This window comes from Dromiciops gliroides, chromosome 1 (genome assembly GCF_019393635.1).
Source record: "Dromiciops gliroides isolate mDroGli1 chromosome 1, mDroGli1.pri, whole genome shotgun sequence".
In the NCBI taxonomy this organism is placed as follows: Eukaryota; Metazoa; Chordata; class Mammalia; order Microbiotheria; family Microbiotheriidae; genus Dromiciops; species Dromiciops gliroides.
In genome coordinates, this window is record NC_057861.1 from 439,105,852 (window position 1) to 439,131,309 (window position 25,458).

The window sequence follows — 25,458 nt, forward strand, 5'->3', positions numbered from 1 at the left end:
CGGAGCATCAAAGGGCAGAAACCTCCACCCCTACCCCCACCTCGAGGAAACCGCCCGGGGCCGTCCACAAAGCCGGGACTTTGGAGTGGCCCGCCCTGAGCAACCGCAGGGTCCGGCTCCTTCCCCTCACATTTGTATACAGCTTTTCAAAATCAGGAAAAACTCACGCTACGAAACTAAATACACGAGAAGTCAGTGCCAGCGAAATCGTAAATATTGATGAAATAAAAAGCATTTAATGTTTCTGTTTAAAAATATCTGATACTTTAAGTAGATATTTGCATAATTTATCGAAAAATCGTACAACATAGGCTTTCACGGTTTAAACATTTATAAAAATATAGACAGGTAAAAGAAAAGAAAATTGTAACAAGGCTATAAGTTTATTTACATCTTGAATAGTTTACAGGTGAACTACTTTAGTTTTACAATTTATATGTACAATATTCCCAAATTATGTATTATTTCACATTTTTATATTTAGCATAACCTTCACATGAACTTGCTCACAAATGTTGACCTCTCCACTGTACACCACCTATAGAACTAAATAAATACTAGTGGAAAAATTTTTAAATAACTTAAAAGGTCTTACTATTTACTAATTGTTTTGTTTCAAAAACTTCATGACTTTTCCATAAAAATATTTGTCCTTTTGATTGTTTTTATCAATACTCCGTTAAATAAAAAAGGTTCAGATTTAAGCTAAACATTTGAAGCCTGATTGAATTTTATATTTTTTCCTTTTAAAGGTACAGTTGGTCCCATAAATGGACTTGTATAGCATTACAAGCATACATACAATATACACTATGCAAGTATAGACTATACACCGTACAAGTGGACTTTTTAACAATAAAATCATTTCAATAGCACTGAAAGCATATTAACTTTATTCAAGTAACTTATCACTGAATAAAATTAAAACTAATCTGTCAAAGAGCATCTGACTGATCATCAGGTAGATAATTTGGCTACATTTCATCACTGTCATATTCCTCTATTGTGATCTCTTCTTCCATGAATCCTTGAGCTGTAGCAGGCTGTGGCTGGCTGGCAGGCAGATCTGCTCCACTAGTCTGACTTGAAGGAAGAAATAATGGTGCTTCTGTATCAGTCTCTGAAGTTTTGATTTTGTCCATGTTTGCAATTGTCTTTGTAGGTGGTGCTCCATCAAAATTGGTTTCATCATCACTGGCAGAGTCTATCATTCCAGAATCCTTGTCAGTTAGAGCTTCCATTTTCAATCTGTTCAAATTATATTACATCTATTATTAACAGACTAGTATAATTCTTTGAGTTATGATAAAGGATAAGATTATTCCCTTCCTTCCTCCTCCTATCCTAAACGTGTTTGAAATTATTTAGGAAGTAGTTTCCTTTGATCTACCTCAATGAAACATTTCTCTCCAACATAAAATGCGTGGTCAGAAGCCTAATTTTCTGACAGATGAACATGTCAAAAGTAATACACAAAAGGAGGCACTGTTGTATAAAATCCCAACTGGGTGTGGATTATACCCACCAACTGCTTATCAGACAATGGCTGAATGCTTCAAGAAATGGTAGAAATTGGACTCTCTTCCCCAGGGTGCTTAAGATCAAGAGAATTATTAATGATTTGAAGAACATTTATTTTAAATATAGTAGATATTACTAATAATCCTAAAATCCCAAATACTTAAATCAATTTGGTGAAAAGAAATGTAGATAATACTGACAGTGACTTTTTATGGTAGCTTATGACTAACTGTAGACATTAACATCACTGTCCTGAATATGCAAGAAATAAGTGTTTTCTTGGATTAGATATGTTTGCTAATTTACTATAGTAAATTAGAAATAAGGCAGGGAGTAATGCCCAACAACTCTAGTTACCTTCCAAAAAACCTCCTTAGGGGAAGCCTTCCAACATCCTGGATAAAAGCAATCTGAGCTGGAAAGGGAGAAGAAAAAAGACAATTTCAAACCAGATTCAATATATACAAGATACAAAATTCCTAATATACTTACTTTTTTTTTTTTTTAGTGAGACAATTGGGGTTAAGTGACTTGCCCAGAGTCACACAGCTAGTAAGTGTTAAGTGTCTGAGGCCGGACCTGAACTCAGGCACTCTTGACTCCAGGGCCAGTGCTCTGTCCACTGTGCCACCTAGCTGCCCCTATACTTACTTTTTGATACAATTAAGAAACATTACTAACCCACAGATTTATGAATTGTTTATCAGTACAATGCCTTACCTACCCAACAGCTTCTTCTTCTTCTTTTTTTTTTTTTGGTGGGGCAATGGGGGTTAAGTGACTTGCCCAGGGTCACACAGCTAGTGTTAAAGTGTCTGAGGCCAGGTTTGAACTCAGGTACTCCTAAATCCAGGGCCAGTGCTTTATCCACCTAGCTGCCCTGCAACAGCTTCTTAATGCTATAGTTAACCTGACTAGTCTTTGCCCCTGATACAGACAGAGATTTCTGCTTCCCCATCTGGGCAGCACCTTTTCTTGGTCCCATCAAGAACCAATCTCCTGTTCATTAAAAAAAAGGGGGGGGGGGGCGCAGCTAGGTGGCACAGTGGAAAGAGCACTGGCCCTGGATTCAAGAGGATCTGAGTTCAAAGCCGGCCTCAGACACAACACTTGCTAGCTGTGTGACGCTGGGCAAGTCACTTAACCCCAATTGCCTCATTCCCCCCCCCCCAAAAAAAAGAAAAAGAAAGAAAGAAAAGAACCAATCTCCTTTTATTCCACACAAACTAGGCAGAAGGCCTTCCTTCTCTTTCAGAGAATAGTTTTCATATTGCTCTTTTGGGAAACAATTTCTTTCTTTTCTTTATAAGTAATGACAAGACACCAAATAACACAAGAAGAACACTTTCAGAAAAACCACTCTCCATCCTCCCAGCCATGGATGTTCAGATTCAGCTCTAGCCCCAGGGGTATAGATTCATAATGGGGAGGATGAAAGAGTGTCAATCAACAAAGAATTCACTGCAGATGCCTAACATTCTATAAAGTGCTATAGTATGAAAGAACTTTAAGTTACTCCTAGTTTAGAGGACCACTAGGAAACCAGTATTGATTATAAGGCTAATTTAGGGGTCCCATATACTATAGTGTATAGTTTCAGATCTAGCTCCTATATTCCAGATTGCTCCCTGAACTAAACTAGGCACCTTGGGAGTCAAAATGAACAAATTATGATCTCTGACTGAATTAGAGCTAGACTGTTTTTAAGGCTAGACTATCATTTAAGGGTAAGGTTTTGCTGCTGCTTTGTCCTTTGTTCTTTTTTTTTCCTCTCAGGGCAATGAGACTTGCCCAGAATCACACAGCTAGTAAGTGTCAAGTGTCTGAGGCGGGATTTCAACTCAAGACCTCTTGAATCCAGGGCCAGTGCTTTATCCACTTCACCACCTAGCTGTCCCTTATCCTTTGTTCTTGAAGAGGACCATGACATTGGGGTGACGTCATAACTTGCAGTGAATTAGACTTAAGTGCAGAAGAGCTGTGCAAGGTCACCAACCTCACTCCTGCTCCAAAGACATTTGGGTCCAATGGCAAGATATAGATCAGGAGAGGACTGGAGATAGTCCTCAAAAAGAGGAATCTGATGGAAATTCCTGAGGGGATCCTTCATTTATAATTTTCTTTTGTTTTCTTTTTTTTTGGAGGAGCAATGAGGGTTAAGTGACTTGCACAGGGTCACACAGCTAGTGTCTGAAGTGAGATTTGAACTCAGGTCCTCCCAACTTTGGGGCCAGTGCTCTATCCATAGGTACTGCTATAAAGTATATGTACATCTGTAAAGAAGGGACTAAGAACTCACTAATAATCTGAGTGGAATTCTCTCCCCATTGTTCATAGTTCCTTTAGCACTGAGCAATGGCACACTTACTACAGTATTGAGAAATTAATTAATACAGTAAGAAAATGTTATTGGAAAAAAACCCTCTTAAGAAAAGTTAAAATTCATATTATAACCTTGATTTTATCTTTAAAAAGTTTTACTAATAAGCTGCTGCTCCCCCTTTTTATACCATAGTCATTTTAGGATATTATCCTACCCCCAGAATTGAACACCCTGCCCCTTGTAACAAACCAGAACAGTTAAGCTGTTCCCATTTAGCCATTCGTCTCTCTACTGACAGGGAGATATACTTCATTATCTGTTCTTGGGCCCATTATTATTACCTTGATTTCTCATTGGATTAGTTAGCATCGCCAGGTATGGCAGCAGCTGTGTTTGAAGGCACAGAGGGGGTAAGCAGAAACTGGAAAAAAGTGACTTTGCTGCCAGGCAATTTTCTCGATACTATTCAGTAAAAGGAAAATGAAAGGAAGAAAAATAAAAATAAAAACCATTAAGTTCTGCCAAGGAAATTATAGCATTTAAAATAAATTTCAAATAACTTTTTAGATTATCAAATTAACTTCTCCATTAACTGCTTTAGCAGTGCCTTAAAGAATCCTTATCTATATCATATGTTCCTGTCTATAATAAGAAACTTTTGGCTTTTCCATATATCAAGAGAAGATCTGAAGTTAGGAAACCATATTGTAACAATTAAGGATATTTTATTCATAAATACATACCCTAAATTACCTCAAATCCCACACCCAAGTATGTTATACTTAATTTTCTTTATAACCCCAATACATGAAAACTTTCAGGATTTTATGATACATCTCCATGAAGTGCTCCTTATGTAGTATCTTATTTAATATAATAAAACTCTCTTTAAGCTTGGCCTTCAAAGAATTTTCTTGAATCATAAAGAAATAATCATTCTGAATTGTGGTACATAGTTACCCTGACAGGCCATTCTAAGAATTCCTTATGGATTAAAAAGAGGAATCAGATGGAAATTCCTGAGGGGATCCTTCGTTTATAATTTTCTTTTGTTTTCATTCTTTTCTTTTCTTTTTTTTTTTTGCAGGCAATGAGGGTTAAGTGACTTGCCCAGGGTCACATGGCTAGTAAGTGTCAAGTGTCTGAGGCCAGATTTGAACTCAGGTCTTCCTGAATCCAGGGCCAGTGCTTTATCCACTGCACCACCCAGCTGCCCTCATTTAGAATTTTCAACCAAAAAAATGATTGATCTTTCATTTTTATTCAGGCAACTAAGCCTCACCTCTTTCTGTGAACTCTGCCTCTAAGTATCCCTAATTTCCTTCGATGCATGGCTCAGATGTCACTTCCTAACAAGGGCCTTTCTCTGATCCTTTCAGTTATTTGCATACTCTCCCTCTTGATGTTACAAATATGAATACATTGAATCCCTACCTACAAAAGCTGCTTGAGAGATTTGACACTAATTATTGGTTCACTGAAGTCCTCTGTTCTAGTCTTCCCTAGAATGTAAACTTCTTTTGAGTAGGCATTGTTTCATTCATTGTATTTGGATTTCTAGGTGTCTGGCATACAGCAAGTACTCAATAAATAAATGCTGATTCCTTCATAAAATTGTCTGTCTCTCTTAGGGCATTGAGAGGTCAAGTGAATAGTCCTGTCACTCCTCCAATGTGTCAGAGGTAGTCCCTGAATCTGGGACCTTTTATGCCAAAGTGACTTGTCAGAGCCTTGGGCTCTCTAAGAATGTGAATGGAAGGGGTGGTGTTGGTCTTTATCAGTAAATCACAGGTTGGGTACAAAACAAAACCAAGACTTACCTAGGGCCCAGTAGTGCACTGCACTGAGTTGAAATGGATAAAATAGGCACAAAATCTCTTTTTTCATATTCTTTTTTCAAAAACCTTAGAAGCTAATGATTCTTTTTCTTTTTTTGGTGAGGCAGTTGGGGTTAAGTGACTTGCCTAGGGTCACACAGCTAGTAATTGTTAAGTGAGGTCGGATTTGAACTCAGGTCCTCCTGAATCCAAGGCCAGTGCTCTATCCACTGTGCCACCTAGCTGCCCCAGCTTGTTCTAAGTAAACCGGGGGTCTTGACAAATTTTTATCAGTGATTGCAATATTACCTTCTTATTTATCAGAAACCACTGAGGCTTGTGCAAGGGTCGAAAACTTGCTCCTCCTCCTCCTTGGCAATAAGCAAAACCTCTGGATTTGTTGGAATGCATCACACCTCTTGTAGCTACAGATGCACTGTACTGCCCAAGTGTAGTTCTTGACTAAGAAATAAAATGATATGCAATTAAATGAGATAATGAATATAAAATGCTTTCTAAAAGCACTTGTAATATAAAAGGTCAATTATCATTGTGGGCATGTGGTGGAATTTAAATATAACAATTCTCTAAATTCTATTGTATCAAAAAGAAAAACTTCCAGAGCCACTTTAAAGCATCCAAAGTGCTATTTCCTAGTTTTCATTTTACAGTGACATCCCTCAAAATAGGAATGAAATTACTGAAATTTCTTCATATAAAATTGAGTTGCTAAAAAAAAAAATCGTGGTCAAGTATAAAGAAAACAATCATTTGATGACCATACAGTTTTTCTAATTCTAGTGTTATTGTTGTATTGTCACAAACGAAATGAGAATTCTAAAACTTCATTAGACAGTTTGTTGATGATTTACTACAAATGATAAGAAAGAAGGCATGTTGTACTTTCCTATAAATGAAGAAACAAATAAAACATCAGCCTTACATTCCAGTCACCACGGAAGATGTCAGCAATACTCATATATTCACTGGCTCTCACAAGATCTTCTATTTCAGTGAAGAAATCTACATAGTTTTGATGAAGGTATAAATTAAATAGCTCTCCAGGCATGTGTGACTTTTCTACCACCTCCTAGTCAACAGAAATACACATGTAACTATACTAATACAAAGGTAGTGGTCAAAATTTTTTTTATTTTAAATCAGTAATTGCAAAGTTTTATTACCTCAGGTTCAACAAGCAATGTATCCCGTTCATACTCTGACAAATGAGAAGGTAATCGGGGAAATTCTAATTCCGTTAGCGATGTTCCTGTAAATAATTTCTATATTTACTAAAGATGGATAATAAATAATACGCATTTAAGTGCTTATTATGTGTAAAGTACCATGCTAAGTGCTGGGAATGCAAATAGGAAAGTGAGACAGTTCCTGATCTTAAGGAGCTCAAACTACAATACAATAACATGGAAAGGAGAATTCTGTCCATAGCTCATGGAAAGGTCAGGCTGTACCTAGATTCTAGCAGGGAATGTTACAGGGCAGATATAGGGTCTTATGGACCTTGGTAACCAATGGCAGGGCAGATGATACCTAAGAGGCCACTGAGTTTCAGGGTCATAATGGAGTGAGGCTCTAGGATATCTCTAGTAGAGGTGGGCATGGGGAGAAAAGTGAGCAGCCAGATAAAGTGGGCATTCAGTGCCTCATGGGAAACTCTCATGAATACCCAACACATTGGGTAGAACCAACATGAAGTATTAAAGGGGGGATCCACACAAGAGTAGCACTGGCTAAAAAATGGGGATGGGTTTTGTTCTATAGCACTAGAGGAAATCACCGTATCAGTGTCACACATATACTAAAATATGAACAAAATGAGCAAGAAATAGCAATACAAAACTATGTTCACTATCAATAATTAAAGTATAATTAGATCAGAAGTTATACCGTGTATAGAAAAGTCCAACATCTGAATTTATATATCTTAAAAAAAAGCCTACAATGTTAGGTAGAAACACAAGAGTATCCTTTAAAAGGAGATTCAATAAGCTACGCAAAGGAACAGGCTTTGTTTTTGTCATTAGGTTAATATAAAAGATAAAAACTAAAATAGATCCTGTTTGTTAATTTCTCAAGGTACTCTGATAAGTATAGTATTTCTAAGAATAATTATAAAACCATTTTCCCCCAAGAAGGGCTGCTACCAATTAAAATGTTTACAATCACTGAAAAGGGAGCCAAAGCAACAGCATTGACTCTGGTCCTGTGAATCTAAGTTTGGCATTCTTGCCACTACAGCACGCCAAGTGTCTTACCCCCCAAATACTTGGTTTTCTAAAACTTTTCAAAACAGAAATCATTGTTATCAGAGAGATTACCTATGAATACCAAGAAATGATGGTAAAATAATAAACTGTATTGGGATAACTAAGGGCCAAAAGGCAACACAGAAAGTTTTACAGGTCAACTTTTACCTCCAGGTGAGTCCTTCTTTTGATTAAAAGGGGAACTCTCCTTTAGTATTCCTATTAAAACTTCTGTGTATCAACACCACATTCTACCCCCACAAGTTAAGAAAGCTTTACTTCTGACATGACTACAAAGTTTGCCAAGGAAATAGAGGTTTAAGCTGTATACCATGTAACCATTCTATAATCATGGCCATAACCAATTAAAAGGCCACAACATCTCAAATCAAAGAGTCTAAAAATGAGGAATGAAAGTAGCACCTTGTATTCCCACAATTAAAAAAAACAGAAAGTCTAACGCAGAAGCTGAGAATTGGGGATCAAAGAAGCTCCTCAGAAGACAAAGATGGACAATTAGATCCATTCTTGCTCTGGCCACTGACATGGAGCCAGATTAGCACAAAAGTCCCCAGCACTGGTACATATCAGGGGGCCAAAGACAGGCCTATCTTGGTCTTAACTAAAGTCAACCAGCCATGGCCCCTTCTGTAAATCATCCTTGAAAGTATCATTAAAGAAAACTGGAGCCAAGGACACAAGTGTATACCCACTGTTATTTCCATGTTAGAAAGCAAAGTGCTTATGAATAGATCTGGAAACTGGGAGAAAATAGTATCTTTGGTGAAGCTTGACAGTGCTTGCCCATTGTCCAGGCCCCACGAATTAGATGCTACCTACTCTAAAACATCAATAATCTGGACAGAATCTGTAATGGTAATTTGGGAGGCAGATTGGTATAATAGAAAGAACACTGAATTTGCAGTGGTAAGACTCCTTCCTCCACCCCACGATCTGCCTCCTTAAAATGAACTTAGAACCTGAAAAAACTAATAATCCCTTTACCTTTAAGCAGGTCTACAAAAAATAACTGGGATAGGAGAGATTAGTCAACTGTCTTTCAGAAATAGCTTGCAAAATTATCAATCTCAGTTAATAAACATTTATTAAGTGACTACTATGGACCAAGCACTGTGCTGAGTGCTATGGGGGGGTGCAAAAAAAAAAAAAGGACAGTCCTTGCTCTCAAGGAGTTAATGGGAGAGAAAAGAAGTAAACAAATATATACAAATAGGCTACAAGTAGGATACATAACAAAGGCACTTAGAATTAAGAGGGTTTGGGAATGGCTTTCTGTGGAAGATGGAATTTTAGTTGGGACTTAAAGGAAGCCAGTGAAGACAGTAGGTAGAGATGGGGAGGTAGAGTGTGCCAGTCATGGGGGACAGCCAGAGAAAATGCCCAGGAATAAGAGATGGGATGTTTTGTTCGTGGAAGAGTCAAGAGGCCAGTACCACTGGATTAAAGAGTTCATGGTAGGGAGGGAATAGGGTGTAATTAGACTGGAAAGGTAGGAGGGAGGTTATGAAGAGCTTTGAATGCCTGACAGAGCATTTCGTATGTGATCCTGGAGGTGAGAGGGAACCAATGTAGTTTTATTGGAGGGGGTGGGGATGGAGAGACATGTAATTTAGGAAAATCACTGAATGGAGGATAGATTGGAGTAGGGAAAGACACACCTACCAACAGGCTATTGCAATAGTTCTGGTATTAGGTGATAAGGGCCTGCAGTAGACTGGTAGCAATGTGAGAAGAGAGAAAGAGGCATATTCTAGAATTGTTGGAAGGGTGAGAGATAGTGAGAAGTCAAGGATGATACCTAGGTTGCAAGCCTGAGGAATTGGGAGGATAATCTGCCTCTAAAGTAATAGGAAGGCAAGAGGTAGGGGAGACTTTAGGAGGAAAGATGATGAGTTCCATTTTGGACACGTTGAGTTTAAGATGTCTACAGGACATTCAGTTTTAGATGTCTGAAAGGTAGTTGGATGTATGAGACTGGAGGTCAGCAGAGACACTGGGGTAGGATATATAGATTTAAGAATCATGAGCATAGAGATGATAATTAAATCCATGGGAGCTGATGTGATTACCAAGGGAAGTAATACAGGAGAAGAGAAGTGGGCCTAGGACAGAATCCTAACCCATGGTTAGAGATGAGATCTCTGTTCATCTGTTAGATGATGAGGACATAAGAAGAGTATGGAATGGGTAAGGGTCATTTAGAACAGGCCCTGCTGCTCCAGAATATCTACCAAATATAATCCAGTAAGAGTTTAGATGACAAGAACATTTAAATAAACCATCTCCTTGCAGCTATTATTTATAGTGCAATGTCAATTACTTTATCTGGATGTTTAAATTTATGTTTTTCCTAAAATGAGAGGTAGGGGAAGGAAAAAAAATATGGGAGGAGAGAAAAGACAAGTCTAAGCAGAGTTCTGAAGTGGTGAATATTTGGAAAGTCAAAAGGTGACACAAAGGCAGTAAATACTGGGTGGCACTAGATGAAAGAAGAGTATAAAATGATCGAATAAGAGCACTAAAATGGACTCTGGTAGCAAGCCATTTGTCACTAAAAATGCTTATGTTGCTAAACAACCTAAACAGATGGCTATTTTACTATCAGAGCTATAGAAATAAAGGTCCTATGATGTACTGGGAACCTGTTAGTGTTTAATTACCTTTGCAGAAAATAAATTATTGTTTACAGCTAACCTTAATAAGTGTTTATTGAATAAACAAATGAAAGTTCAGCCAGTTCATGTCTGTCCTCCATCCCTTGACAGACGAACAAGTTCAACTAAATGTCACCATAATGTATTACATTCATATAAGCCTAGCATTTTATTAAGGCAACATTCAGGCATCTCAAATACCAAAGGATAAAGACTCCTTACTTACTTACTTTTACAATATAAGATCTTTCCCAAAGCCCTGAAGAGAAAGAGAGAGGCATCTTTGCCACCAATCGCCTGAACTTCTTGGTTTTCCAAAGTACTTTCATGTCTCTTTTTCTGTTTTGCTCTCAACAACAAAGCATCTGATTTTAATGAAGACATCCCTTTTTTCCTTGACCAAAAATTGGTCTCCCCTGAATCACCTGCAATGAAGCAACAATAAACAAACAAATAAGTAAATAACACAAACTTAAGTCATCAATGTAGGTACTGCCTCCATACAACACATCTATAGAATTCGTCTACAGCTTCCCCAAAATCATCTACCAGCTTTGGGGGAGGTGAGGGGTCTTCTCTCTCTCTCTTTTTTTTGCGGGGCTTTGGGGGTTAAGTGACTTGCCCAAGGTCACATAGCTAGTAAGTGTTAAGTGTCTGAGGCTGGCTTTGAACGAGTGTCCTCCCCCCAAAAAGTTCAATGTGTAGAGTTCTAGGATCTTTTCTTTTTCGGTGAGGCAGTTGGGTCAGGGTCACACAGCTAGTAAGTGTCAAGTGTCTGAGGCCACATTTGAACTCAGGTCCTCCTGACTCCAGGGCTGGTGCTTTATCCACTCTGCCACCTAGATGCCTCATAGGATCTTTTCTAACATATTTCTGAGGACTTTTATACTTTAAGGTAAGAAAACCAAGATATAATTTTATTTTGCAGTCAAATACCAAATTATTGCTTGATGATGATGTGTAGCAGAGATGAATTCAATTAAAATTTTTTTAAAAGTATTTATAAAATGTACTGGTATAAAAATATGCTGGTATGTATAAATTTTTTTCACCAATTCAAAGTCATCAGCATTTCTTAAAATCATAAAAAAAGGACTTCAATAAAATAAATTCAAATAAAATGTATGGTTATAAAAAGTAAAGATTTAAATAAAAGAATCAATTCATAAAAGTGATGTGTAGAATCATTACTACATTGCTCCACCAAAGTATAATTTGATATCACCTACAGAAGTGGTCTTTGAAATGGCAAGAAAGCAAGGTAGTAAAAACTAAGCAAAACAAATAAGGCTTGGCACCAGGTAAAAAAGTGGCTCACACATCAGTTGGGGAATGGCTGGACAAGTTGTGGTATATGAATACAATGGAATACTATTGTCCTGTAAGAAATGATGAGCAGGAGGAGTTCAGAGAAACCTGGAAGGTCTTGCGTGAGCTGATGATGAGTGAGATGAGCAGAACCAGAAGAACACTGTATACAGTATCATCAACATTGAGTGTTGATCTACTGTGATGAACTATATTTTTCTCACCAATGCAATGGCACAGAAGAGTTCCAGGGAACTCGTGATGGAAGAGGATCTCCAAATCCAAGGGAAAAAAAAAAAGAACTGCGGAGTATAGATGCTGAATGAACCATACTATTTCTTTTGTTTTTGATGCTGTTATTTTTTTTCTATTTTGAGGTTTTTCATCATTGCTCTGATTTTTTTTCTTATAACATGACTAATGCAGAAATAGGATTAATGTTATTATGTGTGTGTATATATATATATATATATAAAACCTATATCAGATAACCTGCTGTCTAGGGGAGGGGGGAGGGAGGGAGAAAAATCTGAAACTGTAAAGCTTGTATAAACAAAAGTTGAGAACCATCTTTACATGTAATGGAAAAAAATAAAATACTTTATTAATTAAAAAAAAAAAAGTGGCTCACACAACCACTTTCTGTACACATACTCCCTTTATCTTCCAGTATAGTTGCACATAGGACATTTCCATCTTTTAAAAGAAAAACCTTTTGGCTACATTTAGTGACTAGGGAATATAATTTTAAATTGCTACAAATATTTTATGATTTTATTTCACTTCATTATTGGCTAAGAAAATAACATCTTATAAAACAGATTTATCACCTATATTTACCTTTAAAAGAAGAAAACTGGAGACTATTTATTGCACTTCTTATATCACCAGAACATCCTTTACAAAGCAACTCTAAAGATGGCTTGTCAGGGACGACGATTTTTCCTCCACCCTTAAGTGAGAAAGTGAAAAATCAACATTATTTTCTGAAATAGTAAAGAAAAATGGGGACACATTTGTACACTAGAAAAGACCTCCGACTTATACATTTTTTTTTCTTTTGTGGGCAGGCATTGAGGATTAAGTGACTTGCCCAGGGTCACTAGAAAAGACCTCAGACTTATACATTTTTTTTTCTTTTGTGGGCAGGCATTGAGGATTAAGTGACTTGCCCAGGGTCACACAGCTAGTAAGTGTCAACTGTCTGAGGCCAGATTTGAATTCAGGTCCTCCTGAATCCAGGGCTGGTGCTTTATCCACTTCGGTTTATAAAATTAACTACCACGGTATCATTCAAGTGCAAATGCAACAGTGCTTTACAGTTAATTACATTAATAGTGCCCTAAATAGAGTAGGCACCTAATAAGTTCACAATGAATTTAATATAAATTCCAGAATATGAATTATATTTATCTTTAATTATGCTACTTTAAAACTATTAATTCCCTACACTGAAGTTTCCAACAAATTGATTTACTCTAAGAACTAAGAAGCCACAATATATAAACTAAAGTTTCCTCAGAAGCAAGCTCAGAGAAAAATGTTACCTGAGATGAGGGATTCTTAACTTTTCTGTGTGTGTCATGGGCCTCTTTGACAGTCTGGTGAAGCCTATGAAGCCCTTCTCAGAATAATTGTTTTTAAATGCATAAAATATATAGGATTACCAAGGAAACCAAGTATAGTGAAAGTTATCAACACATTAAAAAAAGGGGGAGGGTGTTACGGACCCCAAGTTAGGAACTCCAACTGTAAATAATAGGAGCCAGGAATAAATTCTCTCACATTCAAATATTATTTTTAGTTCCTGACCATGTACTTTAGTAAATTCCATTCAGCTAAACGGCCACTTCACTTCTGGTTCCACCTCCCCACTAGCAGCTTTCTCATGCCTCTATCCTGAGACCCTCTCTTGACTGGTCAGTCCTTACCTCCAATCACCAGAGTTCAAAGAAAGGAGAAATTAATTCTGGTTGGGCAAAATAGGTATTACTACAGGGAAGATGGACAGTATAGCTTTTCTATCACAACACCACAACATCATAAGAAGGTTCTGCCATAATTTTATTAACAGCCTGCTGGACATTCATGTCAATGTCTAAATGGCATCTTAAGTTCAGCATGTTAAAAAATGGAACTCATCTTATTTTTCATAAATCCATCCTTTTCTTCTGAATTGTCCTATTTCTGTTGCGGTACCACCAGTTTATAGCCTTGGAGTTATCCTCAACTTTTCACTATTCCTCATTCTCTTTGTCTAATTATTTTCCAAATCTTGTTAAAAAAATTTTTTTTTTAGGCAATTGGGGTTAAGTGACTTGCCCAGGGTCACACAGCTAGTGTTACGTGTCTGAGGCTAGATTTGAACTCAGGTCCTCCTGACTCCAGGGCTGGTGTTCTATCCACTGCGCCACCTAGCTGCCCCTCAAATCTTGTTAATTTTACCCTCATAAAACCTCTCACTTTGTTCCCTTCTCTCCATACCAGCTACCAACTGGTCTCTCATATTCCAGAATCCCTCCTTTCAATCCATCCTACTCAATAGTCGACAAACCGACATTCCTAATACATAGATGTAACAATGTCACTTCCCCATTCCAAAATCTTCAGTGATTCCTTATAGCCTATATGACAAAATCCTTATCGTGCAATTGAAACCCATCTATTATGTAGCTCTCATCTACTCCTATACAGTTTTATTTTATATTACTCCATTTAACGCACACTGTTACAGTCAAAATGCCCTGTTCTTCCCCACAAAATACTTCATCTCCTCCCTCTGTAATTAGTCCAAGTGGTTTCCAAAGCCTGGTACATACTTGCCACCTCTCCCCCTTGGAGTCCCTTCTCTCCTTTAAGCACAGTATAATTACCACTCCTCTTAAAAAGAGGCCTTTCCCAATTCTCCCAGTTATTTATGCTCTTTCTCTCTTGAAAATCAACTTACTTTCTATTTAATTATCTGATTAGATGGGGTAGAATATGTTTCCTAAAGGGAGGTAACTGTTAAATTTTTCTATTTGTTCTCTAGCATCTAGGACAGTTACCTAAGAAATGTCTGTTCGTTAAGTTGACAGGCCTGTATGCAAGACATTGTATGCTATGTTGTGAGAATTTATCAACTAACCCCCATGTATAGGATTTCTGACACTTTTATTGGTAGACAGCTGGGTTAGTGAGCTGTTTAATGGATTATAAAATGAATAGTTAAGTAACTTTCTCAGATTCACAGAGTATGTTGGTAGTGAAGCCAAACTACTCATTTCTAAATTACTTAAAGCCAAGTGCTCAATTCATAGTACAATTAATGTAATGGATATAAGCAGGCCCAGAAGGAATTTAAATGGGAAATGAAAAGTATTACTAGAAAGTCCTTTAAAATGACATTACCACATAAATGCGATCAATGTTTGAAACTTACCATATTAGCTTCTAATGCTGCTATTCTACTAAGAACTTTCATCATAATTGTTGGTGCCACGGGGTTGAAACTGTCAGAAGTTTATAAAGAAAAATACTAGTTAATGACATTCTAAAGATATAATCCTTCTATGAATGCTACAGGAGGTACAAAGAAATCATCTTACCTAATGTTTGATATGGAACACTCTTCTTGAATTTCTTTGGGGAACAGTAATCTCTGACTACTGTCTCCACTAAGACTATCAGAGATTATAAATACAAGAGGACATCGCCCTAGCTGCACAAATCTCCTAAAATGACAGGCAGCAAAAGTTAGAGATTATATTTAACACGTCAATTAATTTGGAGCTCTACTAAATGTTACTGAAACTTACCTTAGTACTTCATGCAAAGTACTCGGATCTCGAAAAAATTGATTAGGCACATCCTATTGAAAACAGTATAAAAATTAATCCAATTGTAATTGCAGATATACTAGACAATTACCAAATAAAGCCTTTCTCCAATTTACTTTAGCTTCTTTGTTACAATTTTTTCTAAAGCAGGAGAATGCAGGATAGATAATTTATTAAAAGTATCCATCAGTCAATAGGAATCTCATTTATGAACTATTTATGGAAAGTTATTAGACTAGGTAGTTGATAAACTATTGTAATTGATAATAAAACCATACACTGTTAAAAATGCATTTTAGGTCTTCCTCTGCTAAAATTAATCTAATTTTACAATTAGGAAACTTATGTTTCTCAATCCTGCATCAATGATAAGTTACTTAGAACTCCTACCATGATACAAGCCTAAAAGCTTTTATATTTGAACATGATTTCTACTTAGTAACATGACGATGTAATCACTATCACATAAGACATAAAGACCCAACTTATGAGGGTAGGCATAGCTTTTCAAGATTTTTTCTTTTTACCTCAACCAAAATAATCTTCTTATCAGTGTGCAGACAATCACCAAGCATTTGTAGTTTGTTATATTTATTTGCTCTCAACAGAAACTCTTGAAAAATAGTCATCTGAGACTGACTAGGAAGCAGATGGAAAATTGATTCTGAAAAGGAAGCATTTTTCTTGTCAGTAAGTCAGATAACACAAATGTTCTGTCTCTTTTGTTTAGGACAGTTGTTTAAGTGTTCAATAAAGATTTGTCAAAAGGGGGCAGCTAGGTAGAACAGTGAATAAAGCACCGGCCCTGGATCCAGGAGGACCTGAGTTCAAATCCAGCCTTAGACACTTGACACTTACTAGCTGTGTGACCCTGGGCAAGTCACTTAACCCTCACTGCCCCCCCCCCCAAAAGATGTGTCAAAAGACAAGTCCTAGCTCCTGCTCTACTACTTAGCTATGTCCTTTGAGGAAAAAAAAAATCATATAGGTTCTATGAATTTCAGTGCCACAAGATGGGGTTAGACTAAATGATTTTTAAGGTTCCTTTTAGCTTTAAGATTTTAAGGAACCACTTTTGTTTCTTCCCTTTCCTAAGTTCCTCAAGCACATTTAAGGACTTTGGATGGACTTATTTCACCCCCTCCCCACCAATTACTCATGTCTTTTTAGTCAACTATTCATGTGGGTAAGGAGAGATTTTTTTTTTTGTTAATTGAAAAAAAATAAATAAAAGCCTAAAAAGAAACCTCACCCATAGTAAATAGAAGAGATAATGCAGGTGGATTTCTGGATATTTTTTTTTTGGTGAGACAATAAGGGTTAAGTGACTTGCCCAGGGTCACACAGCTAGTAAGTGTTAAGTGTCTGAGGCCAGATTTGAACTCAGGTCCTCCTGAATCTAGGGCTGGTGCTCTATTCACTGCACCACCTAGCTGCCCCAGGATATTTTAATAATAACAATAATAATGATAGGTCTTAAGTCCCTTAAAAGGCCCTTAATTCCTAGTCTCCTATGAGAGGTTTCTTGCCTCAATCAAATAACCTCATTAGGATTCTGGAATATGCCTCCATGCTCTTGTCTTGTTACTCACGTTAAATGCCATGATCAAATAGTGTCAAGAGAAAGGAAAGCACAGTATGACGTGCCCTGGCCACTATTAAGACCCTGAATGTATTGGTAAGATGACAGATTTAGAATTGGAAGAAGCCTCAATGGCCGTCTTGTACAGCTCCCTCTTTTTCACATGAGGAAACTAAGGTCCCGAGTGTACCCAAGGTCCCAACAAGTAGTCAGGAGTAAAGCCAAGATTTGGACCCTCCCCCCCCCCCATTCTCCGACTCTAAATTTAACTCTCTTTAAATTCTGGCAGAGGAGCGTGGGCCTAGATTTGGTGACAACTCCTAACCACACCCAAGGGAAATTTTTAGCCAGCAGAAGCACCAGAGACTATGAGATACAGGATGGATTTCCCATCTGCTTTCAACACAGAAGTGCCTCTCCCTCCCTCTCCCTTCTAAAACAAAATAAATCTTACCATGATTAAACCCATCCTTCATATCATATTTTCTGGAGTCTAGAAAAACAGGGTTAATCCACTCTTGCACTTCAATACCAAGCTCCTTAACTAGTATTTTTAGAGTTGCTGTTTTTCCACATCCAGGAGGACCTGTAATTATTAGAATAGATCCACCCTACAACAGACAAATATTATACATTGAAAATGAAAAATGCTAATGAAATACGACAGGGTAACAATTTCTTTAATTTTATTCAGTACTTCTCTATTTTAACATGATAGTAGAACTTTTCTAGTATTTTCTACTATGCTTAGTTGGCAAAATGAAGAAGTCTTTTGGTTTAATAGAAACTTCTTGAATTTTATAAACAACCCCAGAGCAAGTGGAAGACACCAATCCTCCGTAAGACGATTTCTCCCAAGATGTTTAATATGATTATACATATATAACCTATATCAGATTGCTTTCTGTCTTGGGGAGGAGGGAGGGAAGGGAGGGTGGGGGAAAAATTTGGAACTAAAAATCTTATGAAAACAAATGCTGAAAACTATTTTTACATGTAAATGGAAAATAATAAAGTGCTTTTATAATTAAAAAAACCCAATTATTTCCTCCCACTTTTAATCAGTTCCTTGCAATGTAGTTCTACTAGAACATGATAGAATAGCAACTTAACCAAGAGCTGGGGATCCCCATGCCTGGAGTGGACTATGTCTCCCTCAACAGACTCCTACAGGAACAACTGCTATCAACAGTCATGACTTACCACATAAGATAATAAAATTTGTGGTTTTCTAAGTGACTATGTGGCCCACCAGAATGTTTCTATTTGAGTTTGACACCAAAGTCTCAGATAACTCTCTCATCTCTCTGCCTTTGTTTGCATGGTTGTCCTCCCTGCCTGGAATGCTCTCTCATTTCCACCTAGTAGAATTCCTTATGTCTGTTAAAGCTCAGCTCAAGGGCTACCTTCTACAGGAATCTTTTCCTAATCCCTTCCTGCCCTCCTTTTCCACCCACCTACTAGGGCCTTTCTCCACCAAATTACTTTGTAATTAGTTTGTATATACTTATAAATACATGTTTTCTCTCAAGATAGAATGTAAACTCCTTGAGGGCAGGGACTGTTTCATTTTGTCTCAGTCTCTCCAGACTTAGGGTAGGGCCTGGGAAAAAGTAGGTACTTAGTGAATTCTTATAGATTCCCCAGCTCCAACAAACCCATTTCTTCTCAAATAATTACATTTATTTAACTTTTGACTATAATCTGCAAAACAGTATAACATTTATAAAGCATTTAAAAAATGAGATTATGACTAATTTTTAATTACCTCTTTTGGTTGCTTCTCAAAAACATGAGCTTTTAACCAGGTTTCGAGTTCTTCAACTTTCTTCTTATGAACAGCAAGTTCATTCTAGCATGAAAGATAAAAGTTTAAGAATTGTCAAAATATATTTTGATTTAAAATAAATAACTCACATTTATGTGGTCATCGAAATTTTTACATTTTCCTCAAAACTACTCTGGGAGATAGTCTATGTACTGAGCACTTCAAAGTTAAATAAAAAAAAAAGTGAGTAGTACCAATGCTAAACAGATAATGAACTAGACTAGTAATAAAATAATAAACTGCTCAATAAACAGTCAAAGGATATTCTGGAGATATGTTTGAGAATAGGATTCAGAATTCTGGATCATTACTTACAATGTAGGGTTGAAGTACACCCTGGTATCAGGGATGGAGTACACCTAAGACAAGCTGGTATGAATGTATAAAGAAGGTATCTTACAAATTGAATCTATTTTTGGGGGGGAGGGAGTGGGGCAGGGCAATGAGGGTTAAGTGACTTGTCAGGGTCACACAGCTAGTAAGTGTCAAGTGTCTAGGTCGGATTTGAACTCAGGTCCTCCTGAATCAAGGCCAGTGCTTTATCCACTGCACACCTAGCTGCTCCCTTTACAAATTGAATCTATAGGATTTTAAGTCAAAAAAGGGAGAAGACTGTCTATGTCTACCCCCCAAGATAGGTATTATAGAGAGTAGTTACAAAGAAGAAAGAATAAAGTTGGGACACACAGGAGACAAAATTCAGGAAAGTAACTAGTAGTAAAACTCATGGTGTCAGGTGTCTATATGAAAATGCCCAAGATTTAGGCAAACAAGAAAAAAGAGAGGTCCCTATATTCAATCTGATCTATTAGATATCACTGAGACTTAGTGAAATGAAATCCAATGACTGGACTTTAGGTCTGAATAAGAATATTCAAAAGAAAAAGGGCTTGGGAATAGGGTAGCATTACATATTAAAGAAGTATAATACTCAAGGGAGTATGCAAACTAATTATGATATATGAATGTAATGGAATACTATTCTGCCCTAAGAAATGATCAAAGGGACAATTTCAGAGAAACCTGGGAAGTCTTGTATGGATTGATGCAGACTGAAATGAGCAGATTCAGAACAATTTATACAATGATAACATTATAAAAACAAAAAATTCTGAAATATTTAACTCTGATCTAAACAGTAACAATTCTACCAGAGCAATGATGATGAATGCTAAGTATGCCCTGAAAGAGAATGCAGGATATATATATATATATATATCTGGATATGGTAAATGTGGAAATCTGTTTTGATCATATGTATCTGTTACAAGTTTTTGGTTTTTCCCCTCCAGTGATTTGGGTGGGGAAGAGAGAGAAAAGAAATGGTTGTTAAATGAATAAGTAAAACTTAAAGCCATTAATTTTTAAAAAAATAAGCTATATGGGGCAGCTAGGTGGCGCAGTGGATAAGGCACCAGCCTTAGATTCAGGAGGACCTGAGTTCAAACCCAGTCTCAGACACTTACTAGCTGTGTGACCCTGGGCAAGTCACTTAACCCCCATTGCCCTGAAAAAAAAAAAAGAAAGAAAAATAAGCTATATTCATGTGAGGCAATCCAAGAACCAGAGAATGGAAGCATGACAGAGATTATGTAAAGGTCAAAGGAAAAAGGAAATAAATATATTCGTCACTGAAGAATACTACAGAGAACCTGGGCAGAGAGAGGAAATAAAGGAGGAATGGGCAAGAGATCACACCTGGAACAGAGGCAGGATACAGTGTATTGATGGAGGGACTTCAATTATCTAAAATAAGCTGGAGTTTTCTCTGCCAAAAGCAGAGCAACTAAGAACTTCTTGATTTCTCTTAGTGATAATACCATCCTTCAAAAAGAATGCACAAGGGAAACCCGCTTTTCTGGAATTGGTAGTTTGGGTTGAATCACAGCAATCTTGAAGAAATGAGCCATTAAACCTAAAGTTTGTGATGAAGAAGGGGAAACACAGGTATAGCCTAAAATGTACTTTTGATTTTTCAAAAGCAGATTTTTTTTTTAAGAGTTTAGAGGAAAGACAGATAAGATCCCATGGAGTTTTGACTTCAGGGGAAGTCAACCTAAGGATAGGAGATCTCAATGAAATTTAAAGACAAAGGTAAACAATTTTAACGGAGAGGAAAATGGAATTTGTCCAGAGATCATTGTGGACACAGAGGGTACTCAACAACCATTTTCTTTTCTTTCTTTTTTTTTTTAAACACCTGTTTGGCATTTATTTATTTATTTTTTGTGGGGCAATGGGGGTTAAGTGACTTGCCCAAGGTCACACAGCTAGTACTCGTCAAGTGTCTGAAGTCAAATTTGAACTCAGTCCCTCCTGAATCCAGGGCCAGTGCTTATCCACTGCGCCACCTAGCTGCCCCTCAACAACCATTTTCAAAAGAAATGTACAGAAGATTCAGCAAGGCCAGTTAATAGATAATATAAAAGCAATCCCATGAAAATAACATGTGTAGGATTTGCAGATGCCACCAGATGGAGCTCATGGCTTCACCGGAAATCATAATGCTTTAAAACAGTTCATAATAAAAAAAATCCCAACTATTACCAGAAATGAATTGAAGGATTGGGTTTTTTTGTTATCGTTTCCACTCATCATTAAAAGTTGTTAAAATTAAAATTGAGTTGGGTAGGGGAAGAGGGAGAAAAATTACATTTTTAAATGGCTTAATAAATTCCATATTTGAGCTAAATCAAAATTAATGAAAAGCAGTAAGAAACATGTATACTAAGGAATAATTATTTGGAAAAAAGAGAGACAGACACAGACAGACAGACCAACCTCAGGATAAGAAAAAAAAAAACTAAGCAAAACCCTTAAATTTTGTAGGTCATTTAGAAGGATTTTTAAAAACAAATTAAATTGTGAAATACTTCCATAATCTCTTTAATTGGTGCCATTTTCAGTTCCCTGTTAAATTTAACTGCCTAAAAATTATGAAATTATTTTGTACCTGAGTTTCTGGTTTGTATTTATCTACCCATGGCTCATTTTCAGAAAGATTTTCATTTAAATTTGCTTCAACACTACTCTGTTGTAAAGATGATTTCCCTTTTTTTCTAGGGAGAAACGTGTTACTTTCTAACGTGGAAGACAAATCTTTTCTTCTCTGATGAAAATTGTTTACTCCCAACGATGCAGTTGTAAGAGCAGAAGAGATGTCTGTGTTCCCAACAAAATCATCAAATGAAGGCTCTACCCAGTTGGTTATCTGGGGGAAAAAAATCAATGTAATTAGTATGAGTATATTTTTCCTTTCCCCACCCCCCATGCCTAATATAGTATATAAGTTTCAAAGAACTTTAACAATCACACACTTAAAATACTGACTTGCAACGTGTTCACCCACAACAATTGAAATGTTAATTTTTTGTAGTTATAATTTGTTTGTGGTCTCATTTTTATTTTATACATAAAAATTCAAGCTGTCTAGCAATGATAATAATGCAAAATCAACATTCTGTAGCTGACATTAACAACAGAAATATCATTTCAAACAAGCTCCGTTTAAACTTTAGTGAACAAGAGTAAACATTTACCAGTTTAATTTTGTAATTATAGCCTGATTTACCTCTTCACTGTATGGAGCATCTAATATTTGAGTAAATAAAAGAGGTAAGATTTTAAGGAAAATTGAGATTTATCCTTAATGAATTAAATGTCAAAACAATTAATTCACCAAGCATTTAGTTAGTTCATATTATGAGCCAGGCATTCTACTAGGAATAAAAAGACATTCTCATTTTAAGCCACTCTGCACTTTGTGAGATGAGCTGAATTACAGCAATTTCTGTATTAGATTTTATTTGTAACCAATTATGGTTATTTTCAATAATGCTTCATACCTTTGTGGAAGGTACCTTTCGTCTAAGAGAAGTTTTTGACATCATAAACCTTGATAGTTCCCATCCGTAGTATAGAACCTGCAGTACATTAAAGTATAAATCACCTGAAAATGAAAGAAATATATTTATGGAAGGCTTTGTCCGTCTTTTCTCCCAAATTAAGAAGACTATAAACATGAATATTTTTATAATTCACATATGACTTGAAAACATACATTTATTGTATTGACATATTTCTGTCTTTTAGCTATGTGACCATGGGCAAGTAACTTTACTGTTTCAGTCACATGTAAAATGTGGATTAATGATTATCTATGTTACCCATCTCATAGGGGCTTAAATTAGATAATGGATTAAAATTGTTTTGCAAACTTTAAAGTGCTACCTAAGATCAAGAAAGAGATAGTGGGAGTTAGGAAGACACCTTCAAATCCTGCCTCAAAAATCTGAATGCTTCTAGCCAAGTCACTTACTCAACTTCATTTTCCTCATTTGTAAAATGGGAATATCACCTACCTCATAAAGTTGTTGTGACAAGCAAATGAGGACATACATAAAAAGCTTGGCAAGCTAGTGATATAAATGCTCATTGTAATAGTATAACTGAGGGAAGAAGTAAAAGTTAACAAACAACTATTTTTTTCTGTTGGAGCTAAAAAACTGTACCAAAAAATTAATTTTGTTAACTGCAACAGTGGCAACTTATTATTTGTGGCTGGCTTTTCATACACTGCAAATAGAATGTCTTTGTAAGAAGTCAGAGCTGAGTACTCTAAGGATAGACTTTGCAATTGTGGTGGCTGGAGAAGACTTTGAGGAGATCAGTCAATAATTAAAGAAATTAACTCAGACTACTCATTGGAAGGACCAATACTGAAGCTTACATACTTTGGTGAGAAAACCAGACTCAATGGAAAGGACTCTGATGTTGGGAAAGACTGAAGGCAAAAGGAGAAAGGGGTGGCAGAGGAAGAGATGGATAGCACCATGGGAGCAATGAACATGAGCTTGAAAAGACTTCCAAAAGTAGAAGGGCTTGGCATGCTATGGCCCATGAGATCACGAGGAATTGGACACGACTGAACAACAAAATAGAATACAACTATTGAATACAAGAAATAAAAATCACTCAGTAACTACTTATTTAGTGTCTACATAGGTTCAATAGTATATAAGACAAGAGGGAGGGCAGTTTCCATTTGTGGAGTCCTAAAATGAAAAATTCAAAGTTTTATTTCAAATCAGAATAAAAGGGCTTGGTTTCCTTTGCCAATAAAATCAAACACACTACTTCTGAACAAAAGTGCTTGAGTTATCCATAGGGCCGTGTGTGTGTGTGTGTGTGTGTGTGTGTGTGTGTGTGTGAAGCATCTGGCTTTCCCATACTTAAAAACACGCTTGTGAAAAACTTGATTTTTTTTTTCTCGAAGGAGTGCACAAAGCTTGAACATCTTGCAGTTGAGGACCTGCAAGTCTGGAAAAATCAGTCCTGTCTGAAGCACACAAACTTTAAAAAAAAATAAACCACATCAGGCATCCAATGAATGAAAATTACATATGCTCAAACATTTGGTGCGCTCGACTGAGGACATCTTCAAGTACGGGCGAAACGCTAAGTGTCTCTCGCTCACACAACTTTCACAGCTGGAAGGAAGCTCAAAAGGCCACCGAACCGCTACCTGAAGCGGGAATCCCCGCTACAAGATTTCCCCAACCAGTCGTCATCCAACCAAGAGACCCAGGTGATGGGGAGCTCACTACCTCCCGATCTGTGGGGATGGGGTGCTTACTACCTCCCTCCAACCCGGCCACTTCTCATTGTGAGGAAACACAGAAAAAGGAACTTCCTGTGTGTTCTGACGCAGGAGGCTTGCAGACTAACGGGCAGCCCATTTGTTATGAGGACCCCAGAATCCCTTTAAAAACCCGTGCCGACGAGCCTCCAGTCAGTAAGCTCTCGGCCCGGATCCAGTCCCGCAGCCCCCCTGACGTAGCTTGCGATGTGGGGCTCGTCCGCTGCCCGTTCGCTCCCTCCCTCCCGGCCTCCGTACTCCTCCCCCCGCGCTAGTGGCTGCTCGCGGCCGGACCGCGAAACGGCTCCGGGTCATCATGGGGCCTCGGGCAAAGGATCCGGCTCGGCAACCAGCGCAACGGGCAGGAGTCCCCCCTCGCGGCAGCCTCACCTGCAGGTAGCGGACAGTGACCCTGCGGCATCCCCCCCCCTCACCGGGGGAGGCGGCGGCGGCGGCCCAAATCCAGAGGCGGCAGCCAAGCGGCGCTCCGGGGGCCAAACTGGGAACCCACGCTGAGGCCCCTCCTCCCGGTAGGGGGGCCTCCTACAGCGGCTGGCGCCTAGGCGACGGGACCGTAGGGGAGGCGGGGAAGAGGAGAAGGAGCCGGCCTCTTAGGGTGTCCCGGGCACTGCCTGCTCGGAGGCGCGCGGAGCCTGGGCCCGTCCGCTCGGATTTGCTCGG

General features: G+C 37.7%; 1 protein-coding gene across 3 annotated transcripts; it reads right to left on the bottom strand.

The window, feature by feature from the left end:
* Positions 1-216: 216 nt before the first annotated feature.
* RAD17 (RAD17 checkpoint clamp loader component) lies at positions 217-25,414 on the bottom strand. Of its 3 annotated transcripts, none has more exons than XM_043968280.1 (17): positions 25,168-25,414; positions 22,985-23,062; positions 22,093-22,350; positions 19,080-19,163; positions 17,766-17,922; positions 16,257-16,393; positions 15,709-15,761; positions 15,499-15,624; positions 15,333-15,402; positions 12,752-12,863; positions 10,834-11,028; positions 6,846-6,931; positions 6,605-6,751; positions 5,971-6,123; positions 4,186-4,306; positions 1,879-1,936; positions 217-1,248 (listed from the first exon to the last, which is right to left on the bottom strand). In XM_043968280.1, the coding sequence occupies exons 2-17, from the start codon at positions 23,027-23,029 to the stop codon at positions 975-977; spliced, it is 2,076 nt and encodes a 691-aa protein (XP_043824215.1). In that variant the 5' UTR covers positions 23,030-23,062; positions 25,168-25,414; the 3' UTR covers positions 217-974. The 3 variants fall into 3 exon arrangements, with proteins under 3 accessions (XP_043824215.1, XP_043824205.1, XP_043824222.1); XM_043968270.1 differs by having other exon boundaries at positions 22,985-23,088; positions 25,168-25,413; XM_043968287.1 differs by lacking the exon at positions 25,168-25,414 and adding an exon at positions 24,540-25,031.
* Between the last annotated feature and the right edge of the window lie 44 nt (positions 25,415-25,458).

Excerpts from the sequence above, each read along its gene's own strand:
- RAD17 (XM_043968270.1), bottom strand. The coding sequence starts at position 25,198 with ATGCCGCAGGGTCACTGTCCGCTACCTGCAG. Across the intron at positions 6,932-10,833 it reads AAAGATCTTATATTGTAAAA|GAACATCGCTAACGGAATTA; the intron begins GTAAGTAAGTAA and ends AATTATTTACAG. Across the intron at positions 6,124-6,604 it reads TCTTCCGTGGTGACTGGAAT|TCAAGAACTACACTTGGGCA; the intron begins GTAAGGCTGATG and ends TTTATTTCTTAG.